This window comes from Aythya marila (genome assembly GCF_965140915.1).
Source record: "Aythya marila genome assembly, chromosome: 5".
In the NCBI taxonomy this organism is placed as follows: domain Eukaryota; kingdom Metazoa; phylum Chordata; class Aves; order Anseriformes; family Anatidae; genus Aythya; species Aythya marila.
This window is the reverse complement of record NC_139046.1, coordinates 53,463,095-53,475,379: the sequence shown is the minus strand read 5'-3', so window position 1 is coordinate 53,475,379 and position 12,285 is coordinate 53,463,095. Positions and strand designations below refer to the sequence as shown.

The following is a 12,285-nucleotide window of genomic DNA, read 5'->3' as shown; positions in this document are numbered from 1 at the left end:
GGGTTTTCAAGGGTTGGAGCTCGTCAAGGGGTGAGGTGTTCAGGGGTGGTGGTCTTCAAGGGGTGAGGTCTTCAAGGGTCAGGGGTCTTCAAGGGGTGGGGGTCTTCAAGGAGTGGGGGTCTTCAAGGGTTGGGGTCTCCAAGCAGTGATGTCTCCAAGGGTTGGGGGTCTATAAGGAGTGGGGTCTTCAAGGCGTGGAGGTCATCAGGGGGTGCCGGTGTTGGAGGGCTGAAGATCATCGGGGTGCAGCTCTTTGAGGGGCGCAGTTTTCGGGGTTCCCTGCTGGGTGCCGGGGGCCGTGCTCCCCCACCCACCGCCCCCATCCTGCCTGCAGCAGGCGTTTCACCACACCGCCCAGGCGCGGCTCCTCGCGATCCCCAGTGCGCCCCGGGACTGTTTTTGGAGGTCTGGACACGGGGGGCCGACACCCCGGGACCTGGCCGTGCAGTTTGGGGGGGTCTCAGCTGCCCCCACCAGCCAAAAAATCCCAAATTCGCTGCCTCGCCTCCGGATGGGGGCTGGCCAGATCCAGGCGCTGGAGAGGATCCTGCCCGCTCCCGATTGCCACACTCCCGGTGAGATAATGACACGAGGAAAAGGTTTGGGTGGGGACAGGTGACTCCTGGGGTAAATACGCCTTGCCCGGTTAGGCAAGGAGGAGGAGGAGGGGAGGATGAGGACGTGCTGGCCGCCTGCAAGTGTTTGAGGAAGGCAAATCCCCCGGCCAGGGGTGGGGTTGGCTAAGGGTGATGCAAAAATAAAGGGGATTAAATGAAGGTGAGGGACAAACCGAGGCCGGTGGCTGTTGCAGCAGCCCCCCGGGCCCTCCCTGAGCATGGGGACCCAAAAGCTTCTCCCCGCACCCATTTCACCCCCGGGGCCAACCCAAAGGGGCCCCTGGCACCCCTGCGGCTCGAGGCTGCCCTCCTTTCCCCTTGGCACGGCCCCGGGGCACAGCCACCAAGCCTGGGGCACCCCCCGTGCCTGATGCATCCCCGCCTGGGCGCTGCTATTTCAGTCAGCCCAGGAATTTCGCAGCCTTTCAAGTCTCTGGAGGGTTTCTTCAAAGATGAGCCACGCTGCTGCCAACACGCCTGTGCCGGGGCTGAACGGGAGCCCCAGCCTGATCTCTTTGAAGCCGCTTGTCCCGAGGGTGGCAGGCCCTAATAGCACCCTGTCACCTCGGCTCCTGCTTCAGGACACCCCGCAGCAGCTCGGGTCTGAATGGCTTAAACACAAGCACCGGGGCAGAGCCGTCCGTCCCACCGCTTGCTGGGAGGAAGAGATGCGTTCCCGGCATGGGAAAAATTCCCCTCTTTTCCAGTAATTAGGGGTAATAACGTCTCGCACGTCCCCTTTCATCCTGCAGCGCTGCCGATGCCTTCCCCAGACGAGCCGCCCGGAACAGCAGCGGAACAGAGCAAGGCGACTTGTTTACAGCCAGGCGAAGGCTCCCCAGCGGCGGGGGCAGGAGGAAGAGGAGGAAGAGGAGGAAGAGGAGGAAGAGGAGCTGCTGTGCCGTGCCGTGCCGTGCCGTCCGCAGGCCCTGCATTGTTCTGAGGCAGTGCTGTGAGCAGCTTCCGCCACCCCTTCCTATGGGAATCCCGACACAGAAGGGGAATCGGCTCCTTTGTGGGGCGTCTGCGCGGAGCAGGAGGGGGCACGCTGGGGCTACCGGGGCTTTTCGTCCCCAATTCAAAGATGTTGAGCAAAAAAGTGAGGTTTCACCCAAGCCTGCTGCCCTAACAGCTCTGGGTGCCCTGCGTGGCACCGAGGCAGAGGATATGCTGCCCAGGCTCTCCCTTCATGCCCACCCACCCTCTGCCAGCCTTTGAAACCCCCCCCCCCGTGCCCCGGGACCCTCAAACGTCCCCTCCTGTCAACACACAGCAAGCCTGGCTAACCAGCACGTCCTTAGGCTGGTCTTTAGACCCGACCTTCCCCTACCCCGTAAGTCCCACAGGGAGATAAACCCCGCTGGACACTCATCCACCGAGGCCCCCGCCAAGGACGGGCTCTCAAGGGCAGAGCACGGACCTGGCCGGGGCACAGCGCCGTGTCCTCCTTCCTGAGGGTCTCCCTCCACAGGCAGCGAGGGTTAATAATAATAAAGGAGGGTGCGGGCACCTGGACCTCATCCCCCTCTGGCTTTGGGTACAGCTGGGGGGTGTCTATGAAGAGAGGGGTGGCTGGGACAGCAGGCTGTGGGTGCTTTCTCCAGCCTACAATTATTTGGCGTTGAGCACCAGTAGAAGTTACACTCGTCAAAGGCCCCTTTTGTGTGCAGGCTATCTACCAGAGGATTGTTTGCTGGTATTGCCAGGGCATACATCAGAAACTTTTTAAGGGCAGACAAGGCCGTGGAGAGGAGGGAGAGGCAGCACCAGGGGCTGCGGCTGAGGAGCGTGACCGGGATTAGCGTTTTTTGCCTCTGTGAAACGCTAAAAACGCCTCAAAGCGAAGGGCCTGTCGCCTGTGCCAGCCTCTTTCTGTAGGCTGCTGGGGCAGTCCGCAAACCCAGAGTGGACTCTGCCCCTTAACGCTTTGCTTTCCCTTCCCTGGCCAGCACCAGCAGGACGCGGAGGAGCTGCTTCGCACAGCCTGTAACACCCCGCAGCCGAGGGGCTTTGTCCCTCCTGTGTCACCTGCAGCCCGACCTCGGTCAGCTCGTGTCCCCCAGCGCCTCCCAAGCCCCCGTGCTGTCTGCCAGGAGCACAGGCTGTGTTTTCTCTCCTCCTTCAAGCTCGCAGCTCTCTGCCCCTCCTGCAGGCAGAGCAGCAGCTGGTGGCCAAGATTGCATCCTAGGACAGGGTCACCCACCCTGTGATCACCCCTGCCTCTGGGATGTCCTCGGGAGTGGGACGAGGGTGGGAAGCTGAGCGACACAAGGAAGCGCAGGGAAGAGCCCTGCCTCGTGAGGAATCCTCCCGAGGGTGGATGTGCAAACGCTGCGCCACCAAAGGCTCAGCCTGCTCCAGTTCTCGGGATTTTCGCCTCACCTGCTCGCCAGCCGCCCGGTCACAAGGGGAAGTCGTCTGATATCAGCGCCTTGGAATTTTTTAATTTAGCTTTGCCCTGGCTCCGTTGCTTTGCCTTGACTTCTCCTCCCTGGTCAGCTCACCCAGCTGAAAAGCGATTTGCGGCGTTACCGTCCCACCTGCAGGCTCCTGCTTTACAGGGCTCCTGCTTTACAAGTCGGGCTTGGGGTCTCTCCCTCAGCTCTGCTGAATAAATTCACCCTCTCCCACTCTGCAGCACCAGCATGGTGCAGGCATGGCATAAAACATCCCAAAGCAGCTATGGCTGTATTCTGAAACCCACGTGAAGGGATGCCCCTAAATCAGTAACTGCACCCATCTGCTCCCCGTGAATCCAAGCTTTCCAATGCACAGCTTCGACTATCGTAACTCCGAAAGACTGCAAAGGGTGGGGGAAGAAAGCTCTCTCTCTTTTTTTCTGTGTCTATTTTTACTAGCATATGATAGCACTTTGATATGAAATTACGCGTTTCGCTGTTTCCCCTGGTATTTAGAGCTGGAATCAAAGCCACTCGAGGTCAGTGGAAAGACTGCCACTAACCTCAGCAGCCTCTGGCCCAGACCTATAATCAGCCACTTTCCTCCCTGGTTTGTGCCAGCTCTGCACACAGCGAAAACTGAGAGCACCCTCACATGTGGAAACACATGAAAATCCATTGAAAATCCATCCGTAACGCCACAGAAAACACTGGGGGATGGCACAGCTGCAGCACACTTTGTAGACTTCAAATCGACAGCGCCGCTTCGGCTCCCGTTCTTCCGCAGCTCTTGAAAACTTCCACCCACTTTGGTTGTTTGTACGGGCAGCTAGTATCTCCAGGCCATTGGGCTGGGATTATTACAATTGTTGTTCGTGTGTGTGTGGAGTGACTGACGCAGATGTCTTCACAATGGGCGCTTTATAACGCGACAAAACGCGGTTCAGACTCTCCTAAGTAGGCCGCGCCGCTTGCACGAAGGCCAGTTTCCAAAACACCCGCTATCAATCCTCCCCTTTCTGCCTGCTGTCTGTGCGGACGGCTGTCCTCCCGAGGGGCGTCAGGAAGCCCCGAAAGCGCCGTTTCTCACATGCAAAGCCACAGAGTGCCCTGGGAGCCCAGAACAGGGCTTTGACACTGCTGAGCTCAAGTGCCACCACTGGAAGCCTGCAGCTTCAGCACCCACTGCGCTTATTTCTCTCTTCTTTCTGTGTTTAAACCCTGTAATGATGGTGACTGCAAGCAGCACGGAGCTTTTTCCCAAATTCTGCTGGGCTGTCTTGCACAGCCTGGTCATGGTGTGTGACCGGGACGGGGCAGGCAGCTGATCCCTGCTGCCTTCACGTTGTGGCCCTGCGAGGTGGTGGCCGGGAGGAGCTCAGCCCTCAGGTCTGCTAGCTTGGGCACTTTGAAGCCTGAGGGCTGGGTCTGGCAAAACGCTAAGTGAGGTTAATGGTAGGGTTTTGGGAAACCCTAATGGGGTTTTGCAAAGAACCCAACAGGTTTGCCTCCGGAGTCCCATTTAACATGGTTTGGACAGCCTGGGAAACCACGAGGGGCTGAATTTGAACGGGAGCTGCTTGGTAAAACGCCAGGGCGGCCATTGCAGGGCACAGACATAGCGATGGACAGCCCCAAGGGCGTAGCGCCCTCCTCGCTGCCCGCCCTCCCGCCCGCCATTGCCTCCCCTCAGCCCCTTCCCTCAGCGCCCTTCCCGCCAAACACCCCGCCGCGCCGCCATTGGCTATTGGCTGGCGGGCCGGGCCAATGGCGGGGCCGTTGCTGGGCAGGGTAGGGCCGGGCGTGGCGCGGGGGCGCACGTGGCGCGGGGGTCGAGGCGCGCGCGCGGGAACCGTCCACGTGTCCGGGTCCTGTCCGTGTGTCCGCGGCCTGTCCGTCTGTCCGGCCGTGTCCCCACCCTGCGGCTCCCGCCACCCGCACGGGCAGGTACGCGGCGGTGCCGGCCCCGTGGCCGCGGGGCAGGCTGCGGGCCCCAAAACCGCGCGGTTTTGCCTCGGAATCGGCGCGGCCGGTGCCCCCTGGCGGCCGGGGACGTGCTTGGGGCCGGGAGGGAGGCGACAGCAATGTGTGCGAGCGTGCTGCGGGCTGCAGCCCTGCCCTGGGGGGCTGCAGCGGGCGGGGGGCTGAGCCCTGCATCCCCAGCGCCGTGTGTGTCTCCGCAGGGATGTCCCCGGGCTCCCTGTCGGCGGCGGCCGCCCCGCGGCTCCTGTACCGCAGCACCCACCTGCTGCACGCGGCCTTCCTGCGGCTGCACCAGCAGCAGCAGCGTGAGGACGTCTTCTGCGACGTGGTGCTGCGGGCGGAAGGTGAGCGGGCGGCTGAGCACCGAGGGCTGGGGGTTCCTGGGGGGCGAGGGAAGGGCTGGGTGCAGCCGCATCCCCCTTGTGGGGTGGCAGGAGCAAGAGGGGTCCCGCTGAGTCCCCGAGGAATTTTGAGGGGGGATCCAGGAGGGCAGCACCCCCGTGGGGCCTGACGGCCGCTTGTTGTCGCGCAGGGGAGGCGGTGGCAGCCCACTGCTGCGTGCTGTCGGTGTGCAGCCCCTTCTTCATGGAGCAGCTGGCCCGGGAGCTGCCCCCCCAGGGCCGCAGGGTGGTGCTGGAGCTGCAGGGGCTGAAGATCGGGGCGCTGCGCAAGCTGGTGCGCTTCCTCTACACCGCCGAGCTGGAGGCGTCCTCGGAGGAGGCGCAGGACGTGCTGGCGGCCGCCCGGCAGCTCCGCGTGACCGAGCTGGAGTCGCTGCAGCTGCAAGGGGGCTGCCTGGTGCACCCCGGGCCCCGCTGGAGGCTCAACCGCAGCTGCCTGCGCGCCCCCCAGCCCGGCTCCCCCAGGCTCTGCCCCACAGCAGGCGGCAGGGCTGAGCCTGGGCGTGCTGGCAGCCCCCCCAAGGGGGCCCCGTGCCCCAGACCTCCCGTGAGGCGCTTGAAATTGAGAAAGGTGGAGGGTGGGGAGCAATGGGAGGTGGTGCAGGAGGGGCAGCCCCGTGAGGGGCCGGCTGTGGGTGCTGGAGGGGTGGCGGAGCCATGGCCCCCCCCGGCAGCCTGTGGGCTGGAGGAGCTGCAGGGGAACGGCCTCGGGGAGGACGAGGAGGTGGACGTGGGGGTGGCAGAGCCGTGGCTGCCCCCCGGTGCTGTCTGCGCCTGGCCCAGCCCCTCGTCAGAGTCCGATGGGGAGGTCGATGTCCTGGGCTAGGGTCCCGGGAGCCCCCTGCCCTGCACCCAGGCGACAGGCCAACCCTGCAGGGCCACGGAAGCCGCACGTTGTTGAGAAAATAAAGTTCTGGAGCAGACAGCCTCGTGGTGTGGGGCTGCAGCGCTTTATTGGGGAACTGAACAAAGGGTCAGGGGGCTGCAGGGGGGAGCGGGGAGCTGGGGCTCAGCGTTGGCTGCCCACGGGGGAGCTGCGGCATCGGAGACGGGACTGGGGGGGCAGGCGCCCCCTCCCTTCGTCACGCCCCTTCATGGGTGCTCGCTCCGCGGGTGCTGAGCCCAGCTGGGCTGGGGGGAGATGGTGAGGGCGGTCGGCGTGCGGTGGTCCTGGTGCCGTTGCTGGGGCCTCTCCTCACCTTGGCGCCTCCTCTAGGCCAGGCTGCTCTTCAGGGCCTCCACCACGGCAGCGGGGTCGGGGAACTTCAGCTTGCGGGGCGGCCCCTTCCCGATGCCGCTCCACAGCTCCACGGCTGGGGGGGGGAGAGGACACGGGGAAGGGTCAGGGCTGTGGAGGGGACCCCCCACCCCACCCCACCCCACCCCACCCCACCCCCCCAGCCGCGGGCACTCACTGCTGCCGTCCTCCTTCACCAGGGACACCTCGAAGCTGTTCCTGCGGGGCTTCTCGGGGTTGATGTCCACGGCCAGGTCGGCCACGGCCTCACGCAGGGCCTCGCTCACCGCCGCGGCATTGCGCCCGAACACCCGTCAGCTCTTGCTGGGGGTGGGCGAGAAGGACGGGGGGGGAGGGGGGTCACTGCTCCTGGTCCCATCCCGGTCCTGACCTCAGCCCAACCCAATCCCAGCCCCACTCCCAGCTCTGTGCTGGGTCCATCCTGCTCCCACTGCCAGTCCCGTTCCCTGCTCCCAGCGCCCTCCCAGCCCCATTCCAGCCCCGTTTCCCAGCCCCAGCCCCATCCCGGTCCCGTTCCCAGCCCCCTCCCGACCCCGTCCCGGTCCCGTTCCCACCAGTGCTCGATGACGACCCTGGCCCCGCCGCCCCCGGCCCCGCTCTCGAGCCGTGCCCGCAGCCGCTCGGGTCCGTCCCGGCCCTGCCCGGCCGCCGCCGGGGCGCGCCGCTTCCTGCCGCGGGGCGCCATGCGGGGAGCGCGGCGGCAGCGCGGGCCGCGAGGGGGCGGGGCCGGGCCGGACCCAACCACTGCGAAGAGGCGGGGGGGGAACAGCGCCGCGCTGCGCACACGCAGGGTAGAACCCCACACAGCGCTCCGCCCGCCCCCCCCGCGGGGTGCGCGATGGTTCCGCCCGGCGCGGGAAACAGCGGCGCGGGCACCACCAATCAGGGCGCGTCTCCCTCGAGAAGGCCACGCCCCTAACCGCAAACCACGCCCACCAGCACACAGACTCCGCCCACTCCCTTTAAGCCCCGCCCCCGCAGCTTTATTGCCCGGCATCGGGGGGGCCACGGGCGAGGGGACATGGCGGGGGGGGACAGGGGGTGACATGGGGGGTGTCAGGGCCGCGGGGCCGCTATTTGTCCTTCTTGCTCTCCCCGTTGGGCAGCCCCGCGGCCGCCGTTCCCTCGGCAGCCTCCTCGCTGCCCTCGTCGCGCGGCCTGGCCTGCTTCTTGGCCTTCTGGTACAGCTCGTTCAGGTTGAACTCGCGGATCACGTTCTCCTGCGGGCGGGGAGCGGGGTCAGGCCCGCCGTGACACCCCCGCCGTGTCCCCACCACCTCCAGGGGACGCCCCAGGGGACAGGGGAGGGGGCTGGCGCGCCCCCTCCGCCCTCACCCACCTCCGAGAAGGTCCAGGACACGGCCCGGCCCTTCTTGTCGATCTGCGGGCGCCGCATGACTTCTGTGCCGCCCTGGAACAGGATGAGGGTGGGCAGCTGCTTGGTGAGGGGCGAGGTGCTCACCTTGTACCTGCGGGAGGACAGGGAGGGAGGGACGGGGACATCCATGAGGCCTGGGGGGCTCCCTGGTGCCAGCCGGGGCTGGGGGAGCCAGCCGCGCCCCTGCAGACCTGGTGCTGACGTCCGTGTAGCGGCCCACGTCGACCTTCCCGAAGTGCAGCCCCGAGCAGTTGTACCTGTGGGGACAGAAAATGACCCCCAGCGCCGTGACCCCGCGCCCCACGGCTCGCCAAGCAGGCAGCACTCACTTGAGAGAGAGGTCGGCGAAGATGGGGGCGAAGGACTGGCACTCGCTGGACCAGTTGGCGAAGAACTCAACAATCCAGGTCACCCGCTTGTCCCGCTCCAGCTCCTCCTGCCGCGGGGCCACGGGGCTCGGCGGGGGCCGGCAGGCACAGCCCCCCGGCCCCCTGTGCCAGCGCGGCGCGGGGAGGAGATACTCACGTCTATGGTCTTGTCGCTGAAGTACTTGATGTACTCGGGGCCCATGTAGAGCGGCGGCTTGCAGGTCATCAGGAAGACTGCAACGACAGCGAGCCTCAGACACCGCAGGTCAACAGCCCACGGCAGGGAGCTCCAGCCCCCTTCCTGACAGCTGGCACGACACCTGCTCGGGGCAGGCAAAGCCACACCAAGGGGCATCGCAGCAGCCTCCAGCACCCCAGGGTCCCCTCATCACATCCTCGCGGGTCTCACCTATGCAGAGCGTGAGGTAGAGCAGCCCCATGCGGATGTCCAGACGGAAGAAGAGGATGGCGTTGGCCACTTTGCTGAACATGAAGATGTTCCCGATGTGCTGCTCCACCGTGACTGGAAAAGGGGCTGAAGGTTAGGAGACAGCGCCAGGCACCCCTCAGCCCTGCCCCATGTTCCCCGTGTCTCTCTGCTCCTCCAGCTCCCGCCCCACGCAGCTCCCCAGGGCCGCACCAGCAGCAGCCCCCACCTCATGGTCCCAGCCCCAACTCACTGGAGCGTCGGTTCTTCATCATGACGATGGCGCTGAGGAACATGAGGATCTCCACCTCCCGCTGCACACAAGAGAGAGGCTGTGAGCAGCGGGCACGCTGCAGGACCAAGGAGCGGCCACCAGCACTGCATCACTCTCCCCGAAGTGGGGGTGCTGGAGGGGCACGAGGCCAAGCTGCTGCACCATGCTCTGCTGGCCCCAAATCCCTGCACCTCCTCCCCATCCCCATAACGAGAGGGGCTGTGGCTGCCCCATCCCTGCAGGGGTTCGAGGCGGGGCTGGGGGCAGCCCGGGCTGTGGGGAAGCCTCCCTGCATGTGGCAGTGGGGTGGGGCTGGGGGGGCTTTGGGGCCCTGTGCGGAAGGGGTTAGGAGGTAATGCCCTTCCCCCTAACACTGCATGACCCTGCAAGGGACTGCAAGGACGGCGGCTGCTAGAGCCTGGCACCAACCCTCACTGATGCCCGGGAAGCCCTTCAGCGGCGCCGGGAGGGCAGTGCCGGGAGCTGGCAGGGCCCGGGGGGGTGGCAGGGCCCTGAGGGGATGTGACAGGGCCCGGGGGGGTTGTGACAGGCCCTGAGGGGGCTGGCAGGCCCCGGGGTCTCACCCAGTCGAAGTCGCAGGGGTTGCCGTCCTCCCGCTGCGAGGGCAGCCCGCGGCAGAGCGGCGGCAGCTTGCGGACGATGAGGAAGGCGGTGGCGAGCAGCGCGGACAGCGGGTAGTAGGGGCGCGCCAGCCAGCGGCACAGCCCCGGCACCGAGTACAGCAGCGCCAGAAGCGGCGCCACCACCGCCATCTTGCCGCCCTCCTCCTCCTCCTCCTCCTCCTTCACCGCCCGCCTCGCCGCGATTGGCCGGCCCGCTTGTCTGTCAAAAGAGGGCGGGGGCGTTATCAGCGCGCTGGCCAATAGGAGGCCGAGCCGCCGCGTTCTTCCACAGAACCGCAGCGAGATTGACGGGTGGGACGGCCAATGGGGAAGCGGGGCTCGGCGTCGCCCTGGCAACCGCGCCGGGCGCTGGGCGGCGCGCGGCCAATGGGCGCGCGGCGGGGCGGGGCGCGCGGGGCAGGCTGGGAAGATGGAGAACTTCTCGGCCCTGTTCGGCGGCGCCGAGCAGCCGCCGCCCGCCGCCGCCGCCGCGCTGGGCTTCGGGCCCGCCAAAGCGGCCGGGGCCGGGGCCGCGCCGCCCCCCGCCGCCTCCGCCGCCGCCTCCGCCGCCCCCCCGGCGCCCGGCGAGGGCAAGGCCGCCGCCGCCGGCCCCTTCTACCTGCTGCGGGAGCTGCCAGGTGCGGGGCGGGCGCCGCGCTGAGGGGGCGGCCAATGGGGAGCGGCGGCGCGCTGACGGGCGGCGCGGCGGGCCAATGGGCGGCGAGGGGGCGGGCGGAGGGGCGCGGAGTGACAGCGCGGCGGGCCAATGGGCGTGCGGGGCGGCTGAGGAGAAGTAAGGGGGGGGGGGGGGGGGGGCAGGGCAATGGCGGCGGGGGCAGCCCCGGGACTCGCTGCCCGCCGTCCGCCCCCCGCAGGCAGCACGGAGCTGACGGGCAGCACCAACCTGATCACGCACTACAACCTGGAGCACGCCTACAACAAGTTCTGCGGCAAGAAGGTGAAGGAGAAGCTCAGCAACTTCCTGCCCGACCTGCCCGGCATGATCGACCTGCCCGGCTCCCACGACAACAGCAGCCTGCGCTCCCTCATCGAGAAGCCCCCCATCTGCGGCAGCTCCTTCACGCCCCTCACCGGCACCATGCTCACCGGCTTCCGCCTGCACGCCGGCCCCGTGAGCACTGGGCACCGGGGGGGGACCCATGGGTGCTGGGGAGGACCCCTGGGTGCTGGGGGGGGGCGCAGGGGCACCCCTTGGGGGCTGGGGGGGCAGTGGGGACACCCCTCGGGTGCTGGGGGTAGTCCCTGGGTGCTGGGCAGGGAGCCCCTGGGTGCTGCAGGGCACCCATCAGGGGTGACCCTGCTCCCCTTGGGTGCTGGGGGGAGGAAGGAGTAAGGAGAGGGCACCCAGCGCCATCTAACCCCGCCCCATCTCCTCCCGCAGCTGCCCGAGCAGTGCCGGCTGATGCACATCCAGCCGCCCAAGAAGAAGAACAAGCACAAGCACAAGCAGAGCCGCACGCAGGACCCCGTCCCCCCCGGTAAGGGGCCGTGCCGTGAGGCTGTCGGCTCGTCCTGTGCCCCCTCCCGCACTAATCCTCCTCCCCTGGTCCCTCCAGAAACCCCCTCGGACTCGGACCACAAGAAGAAAAAGAAGAAAAAAGAGGAGGATCCTGAGCGGAAGAGGAAGAAGAAAGAGAAAAAGAAAAAGAAGGTAGGGGGGGAGCAGGGGAGAGCGGGGGAGCCGTGCTGATCCCGCCGCTCGCTCACCGTCTCTCTCCTTCCCCGCAGAACCGGCACAGCCCCGAGCACCCGGGGGTGGGCAGCTCCCAGGCCAGCAGCAGCAGCAGCCTGCGGTGAGGCGGCCGCGGGGAGCTCTGGGTGGCCGTGGAGGGCCCCGGCTGCCCCGCCACGGACTCGTCCCTCCCGCGGAGCGCAGCGGGGAGACCCGGGCAGGCGCCTCCCCACCCGGAGGGCCGGGACCAGGGGAAGGCGTGGACTGTGCTGGAGCTGGGCTGGCTGCCCTCAGACCCTCGTACCGGGACTGCACTGAGGGCTCTCTCTCTCTTTTTTTTTTTCCTTGTTTCCTTTTTTTTTTTACTCACGTTTTAATTAAAGTCTCTGCTCTAAGGAGGGGCTGGTGGCAGTGGCTCTACCTGTCGGCTGGCACCCTCACCCGCAGCGGGGCAGCGGGGCCCCGGGTGCTATTTCCTACAGGCTGGCTCTGCCCCGGGCCTGAAGGCACTGCGGAGTGCCCCCCTCCTGGCCCCCTTTTCCTTCCCTCCCCTGCGGAGGGGGAGCTGAGGTAGGGAGGGACACCAGAAGCCCCTGTGGGGAGCATCCGTCCCCGGACACTAAAATAAAGCACACGCATGCCTGCTGGGATGGCTCATTAAATATCCTTTTATTCCTCATTTTAAAATGGCTAATAAGAATAAAAAAAACAACAATGGCGTGGCCCTGCGGAGGCCCCGGGAGAGATATTGCCGTAGAGAACGAGTGAAGTAATGCGTCAAGGGCCCCGGGCCCCAGGCAGGGGCTGGGGAGCGCTGGGCTCCCCGTCTGCATTTTGTTTTTCGTTTTTTTTTTGGCATGTGAT

General features: G+C 66.4%; 4 protein-coding genes and 1 long non-coding RNA gene across 5 annotated transcripts; 3 read left to right on the top strand and 2 right to left on the bottom strand.

Moving 5' to 3' along the window:
- Nucleotides 1-142: 142 nt before the first annotated feature.
- Nucleotides 143-2,783, top strand: LOC309878246. Its single transcript, XR_014317514.1, has 3 exons — nt 143-575; nt 1,370-1,569; nt 2,567-2,783. It is a non-coding gene; the product is annotated as an uncharacterized lncRNA (long non-coding RNA).
- Nucleotides 2,784-5,201: 2,418 nt separating this feature from the next.
- On the top strand, nt 5,202-6,282 carry BTBD18 (BTB domain containing 18; the record flags this gene model as incomplete). The annotated part of the gene is made up of 2 exons (XM_082761375.1): nt 5,202-5,343; nt 5,532-6,282. 2 exons carry the CDS (start codon nt 5,202-5,204, stop codon nt 6,224-6,226), a joined length of 837 nt encoding a protein of 278 aa, XP_082617501.1. The 3' UTR covers nt 6,227-6,282.
- Nucleotides 6,283-6,331: 49 nt separating this feature from the next.
- Nucleotides 6,332-7,406, bottom strand: SELENOH (selenoprotein H). The gene is made up of 3 exons (XM_082760944.1): nt 7,213-7,406; nt 6,816-6,961; nt 6,332-6,713 (listed from the first exon to the last, which is right to left on the bottom strand). The coding sequence occupies exons 1-3, from the start codon at nt 7,341-7,343 to the stop codon at nt 6,613-6,615; spliced, it is 378 nt and encodes a 125-aa protein (XP_082617070.1). The 5' UTR covers nt 7,344-7,406; the 3' UTR covers nt 6,332-6,612.
- Nucleotides 7,407-7,615: 209 nt separating this feature from the next.
- TMX2 (thioredoxin related transmembrane protein 2) lies at nt 7,616-9,910 on the bottom strand. The gene is made up of 8 exons (XM_082760943.1): nt 9,690-9,910; nt 9,085-9,145; nt 8,814-8,927; nt 8,562-8,638; nt 8,366-8,472; nt 8,228-8,293; nt 7,998-8,127; nt 7,616-7,878 (listed from the first exon to the last, which is right to left on the bottom strand). The coding sequence occupies exons 1-8, from the start codon at nt 9,876-9,878 to the stop codon at nt 7,732-7,734; spliced, it is 891 nt and encodes a 296-aa protein (XP_082617069.1). The 5' UTR covers nt 9,879-9,910; the 3' UTR covers nt 7,616-7,731.
- Nucleotides 9,911-10,054: 144 nt separating this feature from the next.
- MED19 (mediator complex subunit 19) lies at nt 10,055-12,105 on the top strand. Its single transcript, XM_082760945.1, has 5 exons — nt 10,055-10,366; nt 10,604-10,860; nt 11,131-11,227; nt 11,306-11,400; nt 11,478-12,105. The coding sequence occupies exons 1-5, from the start codon at nt 10,159-10,161 to the stop codon at nt 11,544-11,546; spliced, it is 726 nt and encodes a 241-aa protein (XP_082617071.1). The 5' UTR covers nt 10,055-10,158; the 3' UTR covers nt 11,547-12,105.
- The last annotated feature ends 180 nt before the right edge of the window (nt 12,106-12,285 follow it).